The sequence below is a fragment of the Sceloporus occidentalis genome, unplaced genomic scaffold (genome assembly GCF_023333645.1).
Source record: "Sceloporus occidentalis isolate IW3139 unplaced genomic scaffold, rSceOcc1.0.p SCAF_129, whole genome shotgun sequence".
NCBI lineage: Eukaryota > Metazoa > Chordata > Lepidosauria > Squamata > Phrynosomatidae > Sceloporus > Sceloporus occidentalis.
Window position 1 is genome coordinate 1,229,967 of NW_028317109.1, and position 18,813 is coordinate 1,248,779.

General features: G+C 38.7%; 1 protein-coding gene across 1 annotated transcript in view; it reads right to left on the reverse strand.

Annotated features, from left to right (window-relative positions):
- Positions 1–3,299: 3,299 nt before the first annotated feature.
- The window catches only part of LOC149281671 (calpain-13-like), a 37,633-nt gene continuing 22,119 nt past the window's right edge, over positions 3,300–18,813 (reverse strand). The window contains exons 8-22 of the mRNA XM_089499102.1: positions 18,013–18,087; positions 17,497–17,657; positions 15,998–16,152; positions 15,396–15,407; positions 14,749–14,951; positions 13,088–13,156; positions 12,173–12,203; positions 10,396–10,458; positions 9,786–9,843; positions 8,081–8,151; positions 6,465–6,533; positions 5,889–5,967; positions 4,255–4,371; positions 3,714–3,769; positions 3,300–3,326 (exon numbers count right to left, since the gene is read on the reverse strand). Of these exons, the coding sequence (XP_089355228.1) occupies positions 3,300–3,326; positions 3,714–3,769; positions 4,255–4,371; positions 5,889–5,967; positions 6,465–6,533; positions 8,081–8,151; positions 9,786–9,843; positions 10,396–10,458; positions 12,173–12,203; positions 13,088–13,156; positions 14,749–14,951; positions 15,396–15,407; positions 15,998–16,152; positions 17,497–17,657; positions 18,013–18,087 (1,246 nt within the window). The remainder of the gene's footprint in view (positions 3,327–3,713; positions 3,770–4,254; positions 4,372–5,888; positions 5,968–6,464; positions 6,534–8,080; positions 8,152–9,785; positions 9,844–10,395; positions 10,459–12,172; positions 12,204–13,087; positions 13,157–14,748; positions 14,952–15,395; positions 15,408–15,997; positions 16,153–17,496; positions 17,658–18,012; positions 18,088–18,813) is intronic.

Below are 18,813 nucleotides of genomic sequence, written 5' to 3' on the forward strand. Positions count from 1 at the left end.
TTTAGCATCACATTACATGGAGGTCCACTACATGGGAGTTTCACCTCTCCAATTGCCCCCTACCCCCTAGGCTAACCTTTCCCTGATGGGGGGATTAAAATATATTTAGAAAAATTTATGAGAAGCACCAATCCCCAGCCATTGCTCGCCCCCCATCCCGTTCTCAGTAGGATGAAGGGTTAAAATATAAGTAATGCCCTCAGGGCAGGTCAATAGAAGGTTAAACAATTGTCTACTTTGATGGGACATGGACCCCATCCTGTTTCAGGGCAGGGATGGACGGAGCTAAATCAAACAATTAAAACAATATATAAACTCCTCTTCCTAACCCCTACCCATAAGCCCCTTATTATTATTTGGACTTGCATACCCTTGCCACGTTTAACCATAAACTTGACTGACCACTAGACTTTTTAGACCCGTCTACCTATTTTTTCCTATTGTAAAGACTCTTAACCTTAACCAGTCCTTGGCCTCTTTTGGAAGTCAGCATAGCTTTATGCCTAACCCATGCGTGTTTAAATTCCTTCACTGTATGGACCTCTACCACGTCTGCTGGAAGGCTGTTCCACTTATTTAACTACCACCCTCTCAGTGAAGTCAAACAAAGTAAATCTAAAGAAGGTTGGAATATAACATAATTTTGCTTCATATTTTTTTTTCTTGTAATTGCCAGTCTTAAGCTGAGTAAAAGACTCAGAAAAAGTTCAAGCAGCTAATAGATGCAGTGTAGTCTTGGTCCACTAGGTGGTGCTATTGTTAAACATTTGCTTAGTAATTTCTTAATAACTGCCCTAATGAAAGCTGTATCAATATCACAAACATAATTAATCATTGTTTCTGAAATTACATTGCATTCTATTCATTTACTTGGGTATATTAGTACTTGGATGGAAAAAAATTAACTAATTTAAAGCCTAAATTTGTAAACAATATTACTGCATACGCCTGACAAAGGTTTAACGTTTTGTACACCGTTGGCAGGTCCTGACTGGCAATGACTGGGCGGACCTGGCACTTTAAGGCCAGTGGCTGCCTGTTGGCGTAAGTGGATGTGATGAGTGGCCTCATGCTGCGCTTTTATGCTCACGTAGCATGTGGCTGGACATATACAGCCGCTGGAGCAGCAGATCGGGTGAGAGTGTGGTTCTGACGACCAGTGGCCTACTGGATGTTAGCCCAGTGTGCCAGATGACCAGTCCTGACTTGACATGGATTAAAAAAATATCTTATTGCAATAGCAGTCATTTAAGTGTCCCTGTTCATTTCATCTTTGTTACAGTAGCCCCCAATGAGTGCATTTCAGGTTTGCAATGTGAGATTTCTTTGTATGGAGGGGCACGGTTAAAAGCAGGGCAGGGGTGGAGATGGAGGGAGGGTGTGTGGAGGGGAATAAAGGTAGGGGCGGTTTACCCTACCCCTTGAGATGTAGTTAGGATGACCTTTTATCCCAGTGCACAGCTTTGGGATAAGAAACCTTCTCTGCTTGCTTTCCAATTCCCCCACCCAACAGATTTAGAGGGCTACTGTGACATGGATAACTATGCAGATTTTTACACATATAACAGCCAACATTAGTTAAACAAAATTGCTTAAACCCAGAAATTTGGTTAAAAAAAAAACCATGGTTGTTAGCATTACCAAAAACACCCAGTAGATGGCGATCAAAAACAACAAATTATAATTAAATGTTCACAATAAAAAAAAATAGAAGTCAGAACATTAAATATATTCTAATTAAACATGCAGTTTTTTTGTTGAATTCAGTGAAAATGTACACAATGAATTTAGGCTTGGGCCAATTTATGGCTCTGTGAATTCACCCCAGTCTTCCGATGAGGATACATTGTTCACCGTGGGTACCGCATGAGAGTTTACACATCGAAAATATAAACACACGGAAACTATTTTGGTTCTAAAATATAAAAAGGCACACAGTTATCTTTTTTTATTATTATTATTTAAATAAATGCTTTACAAAATAATTATCTGTGTAGCCAGGCAAGCAAAAACCAATTCAAATATAAATTATCTATTTTTAGCCAGACAAGCAAAAATAAAAATTCAAATATAAATTATCTATTTTTAGCCAGACAAGAAAAAATAAAAATTCTAATATAAATTATCTATTTTAAGCCAGAGAAGCAAAAATACAAATTCAAATAAAAATTAGCAATTTTTAGCCAGACAAGCAAAATCATTTCTAAAAAGGCACTGATTTTTTTTCACAAATAAAGTCATGAACAAGAAAAACTAAAAAAAAAGTTAAGTCTAACTTTTTTAACTGGCAAACTCTATACAAAGTAACAGACTAACGAAAATAGCCATTAACGCAGATTTAAATTCCGGTGAAAATCAGTTGATATTTTATAAAATAGATTTTTTTTTAAGGTCTCTAGCTTCCTATTGGCCGGCAAATGTATCGCCCCATTTTTTCCGCTACTCTGAGTTCCACAGCAAACTTTTCTTTTGGATATTCACAATGTTTAATCATTTCTTTACAAGGGACATCTCCCAGTTGGCGTCTTTTGGCGGCATATAATCGCTTCGGCTCCTCGGAATTCATGTCTGTCTTCCTGGAAAAAAAATAACATTTTCATAAGCAAGACAATGGGTTCTGTGCGTGAACTGTTTTGGAGTCGAAGTTCACGCGTTTTATTGGACCAACATAAAAAAAGGTTTGGGACCACAGCAATCTCTTCTTCAGGTGGAACCTTAAGGGTAAAGAGTGATCAAGTTGGCAACCAATGGAATGATCCAATCAGCAGAAACATTCCATTGGCCTTGCCAAGCCGTCAATGAGCGGTGACTTTGGGTAAAACTTCTTGGCTTTGGAAGAAGTCACCCTGAGCCCCAGACTCAATGTTGGGAGACATCGTCCCCATATCCCCCTTAAGGACAGGGAAGGTATTTATTTGCCCCTAGGGTACGGCAGGAATAGGTCCTTATGCTCCTTCCACATGACCAATAATTTCATATCTTCCAAGTGTCCCTCCTTTGGAAGCCCAGTCCCTGTGAAGGCCCCAGATCCTTGTGCCTCTCTTTCCTCCCCAGATGAGACTTTTTCATCTCTATGTGCTCCAGTAACCTTAACCCCCTGGGTGCCAGGAGGCATACAACATATTGCAGAGCAACGCCTATTCCCCCATCGCTAAATTATTTAAAAGTGTTGCAAAAGATATGAAATGATTGTTGATCGCCCCTAATGACCCCCTAATGACCCTCTACCCCATACGCTGCAACATCCTGGAAATAGAACACAATGTATCTTACCCTGCTGTGCAAAATCATATCGGCTCTCAGCTGGACATTATAATCTGCATCCACTAAAACACAAGGAATTCTGCATTAAATACGATTTAATAAAATGTTATATTTTAAAGAAAAAATCTTCCTGTGAAACTCAAATTTCTGCTTTCTGATCTAGAAGCTCATTGGCTAGCGTTAATGTCGCTTGATTCATCAGAGCTCGCCTTCTTGTAGAGCTTGAGTTGACTTGGTACCGGATCCAATCGCTCCTCGTGTGCTCTTCAGGAGCTCGGCCAGCTATATCCGGGGCAAAATGATAAATATGGAGTAGTTGGCAGAAAAAATGGTTTCCATGGCAACTGTTCCACATTTAAAACACTGACCTAGAACTGTTCTTATACATACATATATATATATGGCCCATCGTGTTCTTGCAATGAATCTGGATTATCTAATGTTCTTACCTGTTCCCCGGTTAAGTAGACACCTCTTCCATCTTTGGTTAAATTCTTAAACACTCCTGGAAATCAAACATGATTTTTTAATCCATTTTACAGACTTTTAATACTATATTATATAATAAATGAGACATATTATAAATTAATATTATCCAAAAACACTTGAACCAGTAACCTGGCATTTTAAAGTGCCGTTCACCGTACTGACCAGAAATAAAAGATAAAGTGTATTTTGCTATTTTAAAGTATTCAGCTGTCGCTCATAATTTTTTTATGCCGTTCACTCATTGCCTTTGCCGTTCACCAGTTTTTTTGTCTTTTTCTGCCATATCTTCAAGACTAACGATGTTCTTCCATGAGCAATAACTTGATATCTTAGTTTGCGGAACCTTCTTTTTGTAGATTATATCTTCATCGTGTTAATTATTTTGGTCTTTGTCACCCCACTAGCGTCCTTATGTTGGCGACCTCGGATTCTACTCATTCATGCACCCACAAAAATTCTCAATACATTTAAAAAAGGCCGGTCTGTTTTTTTTGAGCTTACTTGTCACAGTCACGAGCCGAATCATGCAGCAAACAAAATCAGAGAAATTCATCAGATTTGAAGAGTTTGCGTATCTCATGACCATGACACTCAGTACATCGTCGCTGACCACAAGTCCTGGTGCAACCAAAGAAAACATGTTAGTTTAGGGAGATATATTTAAAGCCCAATCAACCAACCGCATTATGATCATTCCTTATTTTCCAGGGAATGCTTAATTGCCATGTGAGAGACCAGAGAGCAGCCGGGAAGCTGTAGCTCTGAAGCTGCAACTTCTACCTAAGGCAGAGTACACCTTGTTTTTAAACTTTTTTTCAACAATGCATATAAGTACTCAAAAAGTACTTTAATATGCACTTTTCTTTGGAATAGTTCACTGGGACCTTAAGCTGTCCCTTTATTGAACAAAGAAGAACAATTTACCAGTGTTCAGATAAAAACCTTAAAGCCACGAGTTTATTTAATGTATATATTTTGTAGGTTAGGGTTTGTTCTTATTAATCTGTTATTGATAGAGGAAAGAAGAAAATGACAGATCGAATAAGGTTTATATGCGTAACATACCAGAGAACGCATGTTTTGTCTAAGTGGAACAGCAGCTTTAACAGGGTCGATGGCTGCGCCCGATACTATGTTGCTTTAAATTAAGTTATCGGCAAATTGTGATGAAACTGAAAACCCTTCGCCGGTGATTAATGCGGCCGACATCTACAGCGCTCGACGTCCATTACATCTTTGTACGCATTCCTTTTTTTTAAAGTATTTATTTTTTTAAACGGAGAACTCAACAACGTATTGGGGCCAATTTATCAAAACTGTTAGATTTTGCCTCCCGGCTGCGAATTTCTTTTCTTAGAAAAATGTAAGTAATAGTGTTTGTCACTTAACTGGAAACCCAGATCAATCCTTATTTTGCAGGAGGACGGATCTACGGGCAAATGATTTATTATTTGATGGAAAATGTTAAATCGCGGCTTGGCTGTTGGCGTATTTTGCGAATCCTATTACACGGTAAATGCTTGTAGGAAGGTCCGTATTCAACGTTCATTCACATAGCGGCGCGCAGACCACTGATTTCCACGTCTTGAGACTTAGAGATGGGGGCTAAGCAAAAATGGACAGCCGGTTGGCTTAGACCATTGGAAAGCGGTGGACCGGGCCGGTGGGTAAGCATGGCGGCCTCTAACCACCTCTCTTCACCTCTCGAAAACACAGAGTGAGAGAAGATAGGGCTGTGAGCAAGTAGGCTTCTGCGTGTTATAGTGTTAGCGTGTGTGTGTAAATGTACGTGTTAGCATGTCGTTTGTGTTTATAATGTTTATATTATCGGCAGAAGTCAACTATGGTGGACTGTGTCATAGTGTTTGGGGACAGGTAGGGGAGTGGGGCGCCTAAGAAGGTGATAGGCTCCTTGTTTTGCAGGAGAGGGGCTGCTTCCCCGTGGACCTGCCGCCCCCTGGACCTGCCGCCCCCTGGACCTGCCGCCCCCTGGACCTGCCGCCCTAGGCCTAGTCAGCCTGGGCCGCAATACGCTAATAACGCAAGCCCCCTTACCCCCCAAATAATATCGTTCCATGTATTTCAGACCGGATCTGGAGATAGAATATAAAAAGGCGTTAGTGCGATGAAGATACCTGCTTCTTTAACCGCTTTCCTTAACCCGTACCCATCGATGTACCCTGCTTGGTTCACATCTATCGACCGGAAAAGATCCTATAAAGAACCCAAAAAACACAAAAGGGAATAAATGAAAAAAAATCCATTCTTATGAAGAATTCTATACATAAATATTAAACATACTGTATGTAATGTCAGTTTGCAGCAGAGTATTCACATGACTGAAAACTCTGGGGGTTATTACTGTACACAGTGCTGGGGGTTATTACAGCACTGGGGGGTTATTACTCTGCTGGGGGTTATATGACTGTATACAGCACTGGGGCTTATTAGTGTATACAGGACTGGGAGGTTATTACTGTATACAGCACTAGGGCAGTTATTATTACTGTATACAGGACTGGGGTAAAGTTCTTAGAATGAAAGCTAATTATCGCAGCTATACTAGGAATAGATCATCCCATGTGATAATAAAGTTATATGAGCCTAGAGGTCTCTTCATCAGAAGCAGTGGGATAAGTCACAAAAAATTAATGAATCATCCCCAGTACCTCCTCTGCTGGTTAAATGATGCAGTATGTACTTCACGTTACCTTGCACATGTTCAGACGTTTCCACAGGCGCCCAAACTCCTCAAGGTTAAGTTTTCCGTTTGCATTAAGCTGTTTTTTTTTTATGTTAAGAAGCATTTTATATTGAGGTCTCTAACCATGGGCGTAGGAACCGGTAACCAGTAACTCATGCGGGGGGGGACCGATAATGAAGAAATCCCCCCCAGGGCCGTAGGAACCCGCCCCCAATAGAAACTCCGCAAATGCGTCCCGCGAGACCTCGAGGTGCGGCCCGCGTAAGATCGGCAGCCAGGGCAACAGATCTTACACGGTCCGCACCTTGAGCCCCGCTACTTACCTGTGGGAGGGTCTTCTGTACTGTACAGAGGAAGCGGAACCCAGCAAAGTTCACGTGACATCCCATCACATCCTGCTTCCTCTGTGCAGTACCAGAGAACGCAGAGGGAGGCCGCGCCCCCTGCTGAAGTCTGTGAGCGGCATCGAGGAGCTGCACTGCAGGTAAGGGGGTGGGGAGGGTGTTTGAATGAGTATGTGTGATTGAGGGAATGAATCTGTGAATGGATGAGTATATGAATGAATGAGTGTGTGTGATAGCATGGATGTGTAAGTGCTGGAACCTAGGCATGATGGGACTATGATTGCTGTTAGCAATCACACTCCTATCATGCCAAGTCAGCCAGTACATGCTGAAATCTAGCTAGCTGCCCCCTTGTGTATTGATGCTGCCAGCAATATGGGGTCTGCACATCACTTACAGCCACCCTGTACCAGCATGTACTGGCTGCCTGGGTATGATAGGAGTGTGATTGCTAATTCCTAGTGTGAGAGATGGGGATAAAGTGGGGATCTGATGGGGGAAAATGCTGTCCCCCCCAGATTTTTTTGGGCTCCTACGCCCATGTCTCTAACGGTTTTCTTTTATGAGGCAGACGGTTAATTAACGAGGAACGCTAAGGATAATTTTTCTATTAATTTATTAATAATTAATTCATTTTATTAATTTATTAATAATAAATTAATTTTAGTAATTTATAATTTAAGTTTCTTATTTAATTACGTCTTGAAGGTTCCATACTTTGGATTGGATACATATTGACTCTTCGTGAAGTAGAGGGCTTCCGCTCTTACTGGTTGGGAACTACTCAAAATATTGGGAATTTAACATAGGTCACCATGCTTCTGACAGGCTCAATTAAGTACTGTCTTGGGGGATGTCAGAGTGGGTGGTAGATAAGTGGAACAGCCTCCCAGCAGAAGTGGTAGAGGGTAATACAGTGAGGGTATTAAACATGCATGGGATAGGCATACTGCTCCTGAATCTAAGACGAGACCAACGACTGATTCAGATTTTTGTCTTTACAGCAGGAGAAACGGGCGACTAGACGGGGGCCGAATGAAAATAAATCTGAGAATATTCTATTTAAAAAATATAATATTTAACAATTTTGTTTTTTTGGGCCGTAGAACATTCCTAAAGAGTGTTCAATTTAGACATCAGGGGATTCTTAGAAAATAAATATAAGATTAATTTTTTTTTGATTGGCATCATCATCCTTTTTGAATTTCTAAACATGTATGAAGAACGGGGGTAATGAGCTCCTCAGACAGATGGAAAAAGGTTTAGTGAAGAAAGATACATCCATCAGTATTAAAATCCCTCGGCAGGCGTCCAAGGTAAAATCTCCTTTGTCGGCAACGAATGTTTGATCTGCAAATTAGGATTAAGAAATAATTACGGTCACGCAGAAAATAATTTAACGGCGCAGATCGCAAGCCGCCATATTCAAGTTCAGTTCAGGGTTAAACACCTGAAGATTCACCATTCTGCAAATTGAATGCAAGGGTAATTAAATAAATATAAAATATAATTTAACAAAAATGACCCTATGAGAGGCATGAACCCAAAGCTTGAGTTATTTAATAATCTATTTTAGACTTGTGCATTTTACTTTTAATGAAATTTGTCAATTTCATAAATTCTTACTGTCTGAAAAAAGGAGGGACCACCAACGAAACACTCGAAAAAGAAGCAGAGACCTCAGAATTTGCATTTACGTTTCATTGCCTCACTCACACTCACTCCTTCTCTCTCACGCTGTCTCTCAATGTCTCCCTACCTTCTCCTTCCAACAATTCTGTGCTCCGCTTCTTGCCTTCTGTCGTTTTTCCTTCGTCCGCTTCACCCTGGTATCAGCTCCGTTAACCAGGCCTCCGGAAGCCCTTCCCGCAAAAAGGGCGGAGCCTCCACACACACACACCCTCTCACCTGATTGGAGGAATGAGTGAGAGGCTGTCCTTGTGGCTCCTCCCTTTTGCAGATGTAGGGAGAAGGTGTGCGCCAAGGCTCCACCCATTTGCAGAAGTGCTCCAGGAGACCTGGTTAACGGAGCTGATACCAGAGAGAAGTGGACAAAGAAAGAAGAGAGAAGAGCAAGAAGAGACAGAGAGAGAAGAGGCAGAACAGTCAGTGAAGAATGTAGGGAGAGACATTAAGAGAGAGTGTGAAAGAGTGAATGAGAGTGTCAGAGAGCATAAGTGACAGCTATTTGATAATGCAATTTGGATTTATGAAGACAATATGATTCTGGTGCACAGTTTTAAAAAAAACGATCTTATCACCATAGCAACTGATTAAAATCAATTGGTTGCTATGGTGAAAAGATCACTTTTTTATTTCAAGTTTTGCAGCAGAATCAATTTTGAAACATAACCCGCAATATTATTTGAATTAGTGGTTTAATAAAAATATATATATTTACTTTATAGAAATGAGATGAATTCATTTGATTTTGTGGTCTGCCTCAATTAAGTTTTGGGCATTTTGTGAGAATGAAATGCAGAATATTAGCTACGATGTTTTACCTATTCCAAGGAAATAGCTAAGATTTTTTAAACGGTTAATTACATTGAATATTAAAAGCTATATGCTATAGTAATAAAATCTAATATTTCAAAATGAATTTGAAATAAATAATTCTAGGGACAACTGTGATTTTGAAAAAAAATATTAATTATTATTTATATTCATGCGTGTAAAATCTTATCAAAAGTTTAGATTATAATGTAATTTCTTCACTAATAGCTAATCATAAACTCTATATAAAGCTGCCTAATGTTCTTATTAAGGTAAAGCTTTTTTGTAGTTTTTTCATTGATAACACTAATAATAATAATAACAATAATAACGATAATAATGATAAAATAATAATAATTATTATTATTATTACAATAATATTAATAACACTAATAATAATAATAATAATATAACTATAGAAATATAAAACTTGATTACCAGTGTAAGAGGCATTTAAGCTTACACAATTTTCAAAGACAGACTCCTACCTGTAAGTATGACATCATTCAGAAGTCTTTGGAGTTGTTCTGCATACATTTCTGAATTCTAGCAAATGTTCAAAAAACAGAAAAGGTTAAATTTTATTTTACACAAACCACAAATGATCAGGAAAGACTAAATTGTCTCAATATATATATACAGCTTAGAGGAGAGAAGAGGGGGTGTGATAGAAATATTTAAATACATAAAGGGATTCGACAAAGTAGAAGAAGGGAGTTCATTTCAAAGGAAAATACATTTCAGGACTAGATGGCCGAATTGGGCCGATCCGTTGGATAATTTGATGTTTCTCTATTACTTGATCTGAATTGATCTGTCTTTGATGAAGTTCAGTCTAATCTCTGTAGATTATATAATATTTGGCTGAGCCAAACAAATCACACACATTTACATATTGCGAGATTAGTTTTAAATATGTCATCAACGTGACATCATAGGTAAATAAAGGGCTGCATTGTAAACCGGTTAATTTGCATATAAGGTCGGTCACCAGTAAATAGACCGCAGTTGTAATATGTAGTTTAAAGAATCCCGAAGATAATATATATATATATATATGGGTATGTCACATGGATTGTGCATTTGCCATAGTCTCACCTGATTCGCATATCGAGCAAAAATATTTTCATAGTTGAAATCTTGGTATCTTTTTAGAACAGCCTAAAAATAATTCAAATCATGAAAAATATAATTAATACTGATCGCATTTAATTTTATAAAAATGTTTTAGTGTCTGTCTTGCGTCAAACTCAAAATTCCATTCAGCTACGAATTAAACAGCCGCTAAGAAACTTTTTTTATTGTCTGACAGAAGGTACCGCCGCGGTATAAAATTATTCAGCTTGGGTGAATTGGAATAAAAATGACAGAGAATAATTATTTTATTGTCATATTGGCAAAATAGAATTATAATGTAGGATTCCGAGCGTCTCACAAAAAATTAGCTCCTGCATTATCAAAAATGTTAAGGCACGTTTTGAATTTATTGTATAATGTAGCCAATAAATTTTGCAAAAACGGGTTAATTTCCGCTGTTTTTGAATTGTCCTGATAAGGGTCGACACCTTTTATAGAGCCATGTCCTGGACAATCTTTAAAGGGTTACTCCCAGGGGGCGTGGTTAAAAGTGTGGTGAGGGTGTGGTCGGGGTGTGGTTTTATAATTCATTTTTTTCATATTTTGTGTATGAGATACATAAGAATGTAAACAAAATATGTGTGAGAGAAGGGGGGGATGGAAAGGTAACTAAAAAGAGAAAGAAGGGGAGATGAAAGAGAGAAGAGAGAAAAAAGTGAGGGGAAAGGAGAGAATGTAAAGAAGAGAGAAATGAGAAAGGGGCGGGTTGAGTGAAAAGAAGGAAAAAAGAGAAAGAAACAAAAAGAACATTGGGAGGATAGACAGGTAAGGTACACACAGACTTCGGCACTCACACATCCACTCAGACACACACTAACACACACCAACCCAACACACAGACATACACTAGCACACACCCTGACACTCTCACACACACACAGTCAATCAAACTAACAAATACACGCTAACACATGCACAGGCACTGACACCAACACACAAGCATTCCCTTACACTCACACTAACAGTCACACACAGACACTCACACTAACACACACTGTCCCACACCCTAGATACCCACACTTAGTAGACTAACTACACCTTGGACAAGAGTTCCAGGAGTGCCGGCCCTTCTGCCACGGAGCAGAGAGCCTCCAGGGCCACTCACTGCTCAAATGGATGGTTACAATGGAGCTCAGCGAGACCCCCAACCAGCCTATTAACTCTATGGGGGACTGTGCAGGTGGTGCAGAGGGGGCTGGAGGTGCAGAGGGGGCTGGTGGTGGAGCTGCCCTGGTCCTGGTCCTGGTTGCAGACTGTGGCAGAGACAGCATTTTCAATTTCCTATTCTTTCCCTTTTTTTTCTCCCTCGCCCTTACAAACCAGCAACAACCAGCAACTTAACAATAGGGGCCAAGATAACTTAAACGGGGAGGAATAATAATGAGGATCCTCATAGCAAGACCATAATGGACAAACCAAAACATAGTATTTTTTTAATACATGCATTTATGCTAAAAGCCGTGTTGACACTTCCGCTATAAATGAGTTATGATTAAAACTTCTGTTCACGGAAACCGCTGTGCGCACAGCTTCTGTTCCGCATTTGTGTCGGAACAATCATTTACTCCGTACCTTTTTCAGACACAAAAGCAACGTTTTGACAAGGTCATTAATCAAAGTTTCTTGATTATAGTGCTGTACGCCGGCATTACGGGACATTTATAGCGCAGAAGTACAGCTTAATACAGTTAATATAGGAGGACTGAATATCAAATATTAGTAAATGCAATTATTTTACCTTAGGAGTTTGCAGCCTGGAACCAAAGTCACTGGAACAGAAAACGTTATTTTAATATTAAAAAAATACAGGGTGACCGCTTGGCATAAAATGTTATTTTAATGACTTTTATACAAACCTGCAACATTTGCAACACAATTTAAAGGGGAAGTTCCAAGAAATATATATATTTTTTTTTTGGGGGGGAGAATTAAATATTACTGTTGGACACATTAATACTTAAGAAAGGTGTGTGCTGGTTTTTATTGTTACTTAAAATGTACTATTTGTGCATAAATAGAGCTCGCCGTTGTGCAGAGAGGCCATATGCATATCTGGGAATGCTCTGGGTTTGACCCGGAGTCTCCGGGGCAAGTGCTGCTTCTCTGAGTCAGTCTCCTATACTCCTGGCAATGGAGTGTCCCCTTCTACTCCCCCCCCCCCATTTAAGGTGATTTGGGGTAAAAGCCTGGCTGAGGATGATGGGGCGGACCCGGCACTTTAAGGCCAGAGGCCATCTGATGCTATAAGTGTGGCTAAGGGCTGAAGTGTGCAGCCGTACATTACATTTTTATACTCACGTAGTGTGCAGCTGGACATTTTCAGCCGCATACTGCAGCACCCCATCTGCCACTGGGGCAACAGATCGGGCAAGAATGGGGCGCTAACATGTGACTAGCTCTTAACTTAAGATCTTAACTTAGCTTGAACTTCCAATCGGAATAAGGTTGTGCGTCCCAAACAGTCCAGGTGCAACCAAAGTAAATAAATAACAATGATGTTTATTTATAATGCAATGTTCTTAAAAATAAATGGGATTTTAGCAATTAGCATTTTGAACACAAACTCCAGAAAACATGTAACAGATTTAAAAAAAAAACAAAACATAAAACTCTTCCCAGCAATACATGCCAAGTATGGTTACGATTCACCTACTTTGATAAAGCTTCGTCGGAATAAGATGACGAACTTCTATCCCTTCCCTCTGATCTAGAAGAATTATATCTAGAATAATAGTAACAATACTGTTAAAAAATAGGAATATTGTTTAAATGCCGCATTTTCAATATAAAACACGTTTCTAAAGATTTCTTTTTAAAAATGTAGCTTTCTGTTCTTTTGATTTTATTAAATGTGGGGTTTCTAAGCTGTAACAACCTTATATTTTCATAATTGTATAGCACTAGAGAACCTGCTGGCTCCTTATCTCCAAGAAACGAGAATCGAGGAAAATGTAAACAGAAGAGAATCTGGCTTATTTCGAGCTAGAATCAATGTGTTTTAACCCGAAATGACTGTTTAACAATGGCTGTATTTTCTCTCTTTTATGTATAAAACAGTAAATCAATGTCTTAATGTAGTAAATAACACAACATCGCTACACATTCAATCGCCATTTTTCTGTTAAGTTAGGTGTGCCATGTACTTTATGAATTGGTGGGTGGAACATGACCATAAATGGGAAGGTTGGTGGGAGGAGCTATCGCTAAACCATGCCTACCACTCCAGTTTCTGTTCTATCTTATAGGGAAGTCCAGCCTTGATGGACAGTTAAGGCACACTTAAGCAAGCCAGCACACGATGAACTTAAGCCAACTTATGGCACGGTCTGGTGACATGGTGGCCAAGTCAACTCAAGAGTCTTTCTCCACTTTGGTCTTTTTGGTCTGTTCGGATGTGATTAAGGTTTTGTTACACAAGAACAAGTGTCCTCTGCTGGTGTCACACCACCAACCTCTACTACACTTTGAAGAATTTCTTTGACTCTTCTACATGAGACATGTCGAATGGTTCAAGGCCATGTGGTCATAGGGCAAACTCTTGGGTTGCCTCTCGTTTCATAATAATAATATAAGATAATATATAATATTATAATAATATTAACTTACTTGGATGGTGTATCATTCACAGGATGCAATAAATTATTTTCTTCTCTAGCCTCCGATTTGGAGTTATTATATCTAAAATGTTAGTGGTAATATAAAAAAAAAAAAGACAATTATTATTTCTCTACTGGTATATCTGAAAATGCAACAAACATGCTTTCCGGAAACATGCATTCTATTTCAATATCATCTAAATGACATAAAAAATGATAAGCAATAAGCAATGATAAGCAAAATTAACATACAGCATCTATGGGTATTATTTGTTTAATTTTGACAGTCATGAATTTGACCCAATATTGATGCATCAAAAAAAAATTACTAAAATTTACATTGTATCCTGGAGCTCATCATGAAGGAGCAAACATAGACCTCCTCCAGAAGGGGGCTCTCTCTGGAGCTGCTGCAATTGGGTTGGGGGACTACTGGGGGTTCTAAAGGAAGCTTCCATGGGTTTAAATAACTAGAATCCCATGGCTTTATTGAGCCACGAAAAAAAAAAAAGATCAGACGTGCCTTCCTCTTGTTAAGAAGGTCCATGTCATGGGCTGGTGGAATGAACATCCCCTGAGAATATGCCTTTGCTCTCTGAGATTGGTGTGGAAACTCTGAAATTTGGGGCAAATCGCTAGTTTTTCCATGTATGGCAATTGTTACTAATGCTATTGTTTTAATGTATCAACAAGGAATTCACATCACATGAAATATTACTCTGCAATTTCTTTGGTCTTTGTGAAGATCCTTAGGAGGAACTCTGACTCCTGCTCCTTGTGTTCTGTGAAGGGAATGATAACGTAGGTTCCTGGTGGAGCCATAAAAGATCTGGTGACTTCTCGTGTCCTCTGTAGCCCAGAGTTTATCGTTTCCAATGCTTGTTGCCGGGAATATTTAATTTGTGATCCATTCTTTACGCCCTGCATGTAGAAAGTAAAATAGACCCAGTTAGCAGGACTAGAACATAAATGTTTTTAGGAGACCTAAGTAAAGAAAGATTTAAGGGGCCTGGTTCTAGAGCTCGGTGAGCTACAGTAGGCTTGGACCAAGAGCCTGGCTTGCTAGAAGAAGAGGAATGTGAGCTGGATCCAAGCAACCTATTGATGCCTTCTCTTCTGTCTTTTCTATCCGGTGACCAACTCCAACTTGGTCTTCCCATGACCATCTCAACCACTTTTTCATCTTTTTCCCCAATTTTTTTTTCCGCAGCTCTGTGAAAATGCGTTTGTCATCCTTGTGCAAGGGGATATGTGGATCTTGTCAGTATCGTTCTTATTCTTTTTAATGTATGCACCACTGCTATATTTTCCAAATGTATTGTTGTCTTAATAGTGACCCTTATGAAAGGACACATCGCATCTCACCTTGGATGTCACCTGAGGGGGGAGGAAAAAAACAAACAAAACTAATCAATTTTTGCTATGTTACAGACATAAAATTCAGTCAATCAAAATACTCTTCTAGATTTACAAGTTTCTTGATAACACCGGAGTTCTATAGGGGGAGGTTTTTACTATCATTGCTTTTTTTATAGCTCAGTGCAGACACTAAAGCTACCTATACCTTCTACTATGCGTATGTCAATAAGCTGTATTTCCTGAGAACAGGAAGTTACGACATCCCGAGAACAGGAAGTTATGATGTCCTGAGAACAGGAAGTTACTACATCCTGTGAACAGGAAGCTATGATGTCCAGAAAACAGGAAGTCATGAGGCCCTGAGTACAGGAAGTCACGAGGCCCTGAGTACAGGAAGTCACAATGGCTGCTGGATAGCAGCTTCAATGTTTTATCTCATACAATATGCAATACATATAACCTTAGAACAAAAAATCTTAAAAATCGACACTTTCGTCTCCCACTAGCTGCACATGTTGGCTGCTAATACCACCCCTGCATATGAGCAAGACAAAAATACACAATTTTCTGAAATTACTTGTTTTCTGTCCAAAAATGTAACCTTTTACCTTGCAGAACAAGAAGCCAATGGGTAGCCACGAGGGCCTAAACCTGCGCTCATTGCTTAGGCTTTGCATTAACGCCACTGTTACATTGTAACACAGTTTTCCTCCTTGTGTTTCCTCCACGGTAAAAACATACTGTGGGTTCTTCCAGATGTCATCTATAACATAATAGAAAGAAAGATACATACCATAAGATAATATATGCAAATTGCTTATTCTGTGTTTTTCCCCCCAAGAAAAGTGGATAGAAAGGAGACAAGAACTACTGGAGAATAAAGGGTAATAGGGGAGGACGTTAAAGAAAAGATGGCCCCTTAAACAGGGGGAGATCATAATGTAGTGACAATGTAACAATGTCCATATGCAATGTCTCAATTTTTCTTCAATAAAAAGAAAAAAATTACACAAAAAAAATAACCACAAACAACTTGAAAAGGAACAAATAAAAATATATTTATTTGTCACATGTTGGGTATTATGACATGTTGGAAGACATGTTTAATTTTGTAGACGATGGGGAAGACCCCGGCCATGGCATTCATTAGGCTGTAAAAACACTATGCACGCTCCCTGAACATCTTAAAATTAAAGCATGTGGTCACTTAACCGTGAAACATTTTCTGACACCCAAAGATTAATAGATGAGGTTTTTTTTTACATTTATATTTGGTCAGTTAATGAGCACTTAAGAGTCTCTAAGGTATAAAATCATTTATTATAGAATAATCTAAAATATAAGCTAAAATTCCATTTTGGAGTTGGCCAGAAAGAAGACTTTAGAACCCACAAAGAACCAAAGGAGAAAATACTGTATAAAAAATATTCTAGTACAAAGTTTGTCTTATCTCCAGAGCAGAAATGTTCCTGCTAGGTGGACCATACCATTGGTTGGTGAGAAGACCTCTTTAAAACTCCCCACCAGAGAAATGTTAGAATTTTACGCATGGATTAAACACATAAAGCAGAAAATTTTAAGGATAAACAATGTGTTTAAAACCCAAATTACACTATACAGCGTTATAATTTCAATAAAAATATGAATATACTATATTATGTCCAAGACCAGATTAAGAAGCTTTGGGCCGTGGATCAATTACACAGGAAGGGTCCCTTGTCTTATCGATAAAGCTCTTTTTCTCCCTTTTCTGCCTCCTGCCCTCTCTTTTTCCTCTTTGGAAATTTCTTTCGCCCGTCTCTTTTTCCTCCTCACTTGCTGACATCTTTTCCTCACTCTATCTTTTTTCCCTTTCTTCTCTTATCTTCTTTGCCTGTCCTTTACATTTTGTATACACGTGTACACACACATATACACATACACACACACACACACACACACACACATACACACACACATACACACACACACACGTATACACACATAAATACATGCTTGCCTGGGGAAAATGCTCCTTGTGCTCCACCGTTAATTCTTCCCCATTTATATTCCTCTTTCCTCACCTTAGAATTTAGAATGACGTAAAATAAGAAATGTATGACGTTACCTGCATTTTTCGATCCCCCGGCGGTGCTCCCTTTCACCCACTGGCTAAAATAAGAGCAGGCTTTCCAAACACACTGGGGGTTGTCAAAGTCCATGTAAGATGGAGTGTGGTTACAGATGCTTACGCGGTTGAAATTCTTCAAAAAATCTTTGCAAGACATCCTATTAAAATAAAATATGAAGAGGTTGTGAGATTCTGAGACCGCAAGAAAAAGAAACATTTATAAAAAAAATTACAAGGCTCTTCTTATCAACAATAAAATATGTACAATATATCACTTCCAAACTAAACAGAACTTGGGCAAAGGTATCAAGGTACCCATAGGCACAACTACTTAAATCATTCAGTCCCCCTCTGAAACAATATACATTAAAAACATACGTAAGTGGTGTTGGTAGAATTTGGGACGGATTATACTCAACAACCATATTTATTATTTTATGAATGCATAAAAATGTGGCATTAACAGCAGACAAATATTCTTTAAAATGCTGCAAAAAATAATAATAATCTCACCAAAATTCTCCATCATTTCTCTGGACGTTCAATTTATTTCGGATTTCTGGTTGTATCCCTTCCCACTGCAGGGATCTGCAAAATATTAAGGTGTAAACTTTTTTTTTTTACAGTAAAGATGTGCAATCCACACATGTTATCAGATCCAATTAGATGCCTTTATATAAGGGCTGGAGAGTATATAATATATATAATATGAGGAATATACAGGATATAATGGGTTATAAGGACGGGATTAGTTATACGGCCGGAGAGTATATAATATATAATATGAGGAATATACAGGATATAACGGGTTATAAAGACGGGATTAGTTATACGGCCGGAGAGTATATAATATATAATATGAGGAATATACAGGGATATAACGGGTTATAAGGACGGGATTAGTTATACGGTCGGAGAGTATATAATATATAATATACAGGAATATACAGGATATATAACGGGTTATAAGGACGGGATTAGTTATATAGGCCGGAGAGTATATAATATATAATATGAGGAATATACAGGATATAACGGGTTATAAGGACAGGATTAGTTATACGGCCGGAGAGTATATAATATATAATATGAGGAATATACAGGGATATAACGGGTTATAAGGACGGGATTAGTTATACGGCCGGAGAGTATATAATATATGAGGAATATACAGGGATATAATGGGTTATAAAGACGGGATTAGTTATACGGCCGGAGAGTATATAATATATAATATGAGGAACATACAGGGATATAACGGGTTATAAGGACGGGATTAGTTATACGGCCGGAGAGTATATAATATATAATATG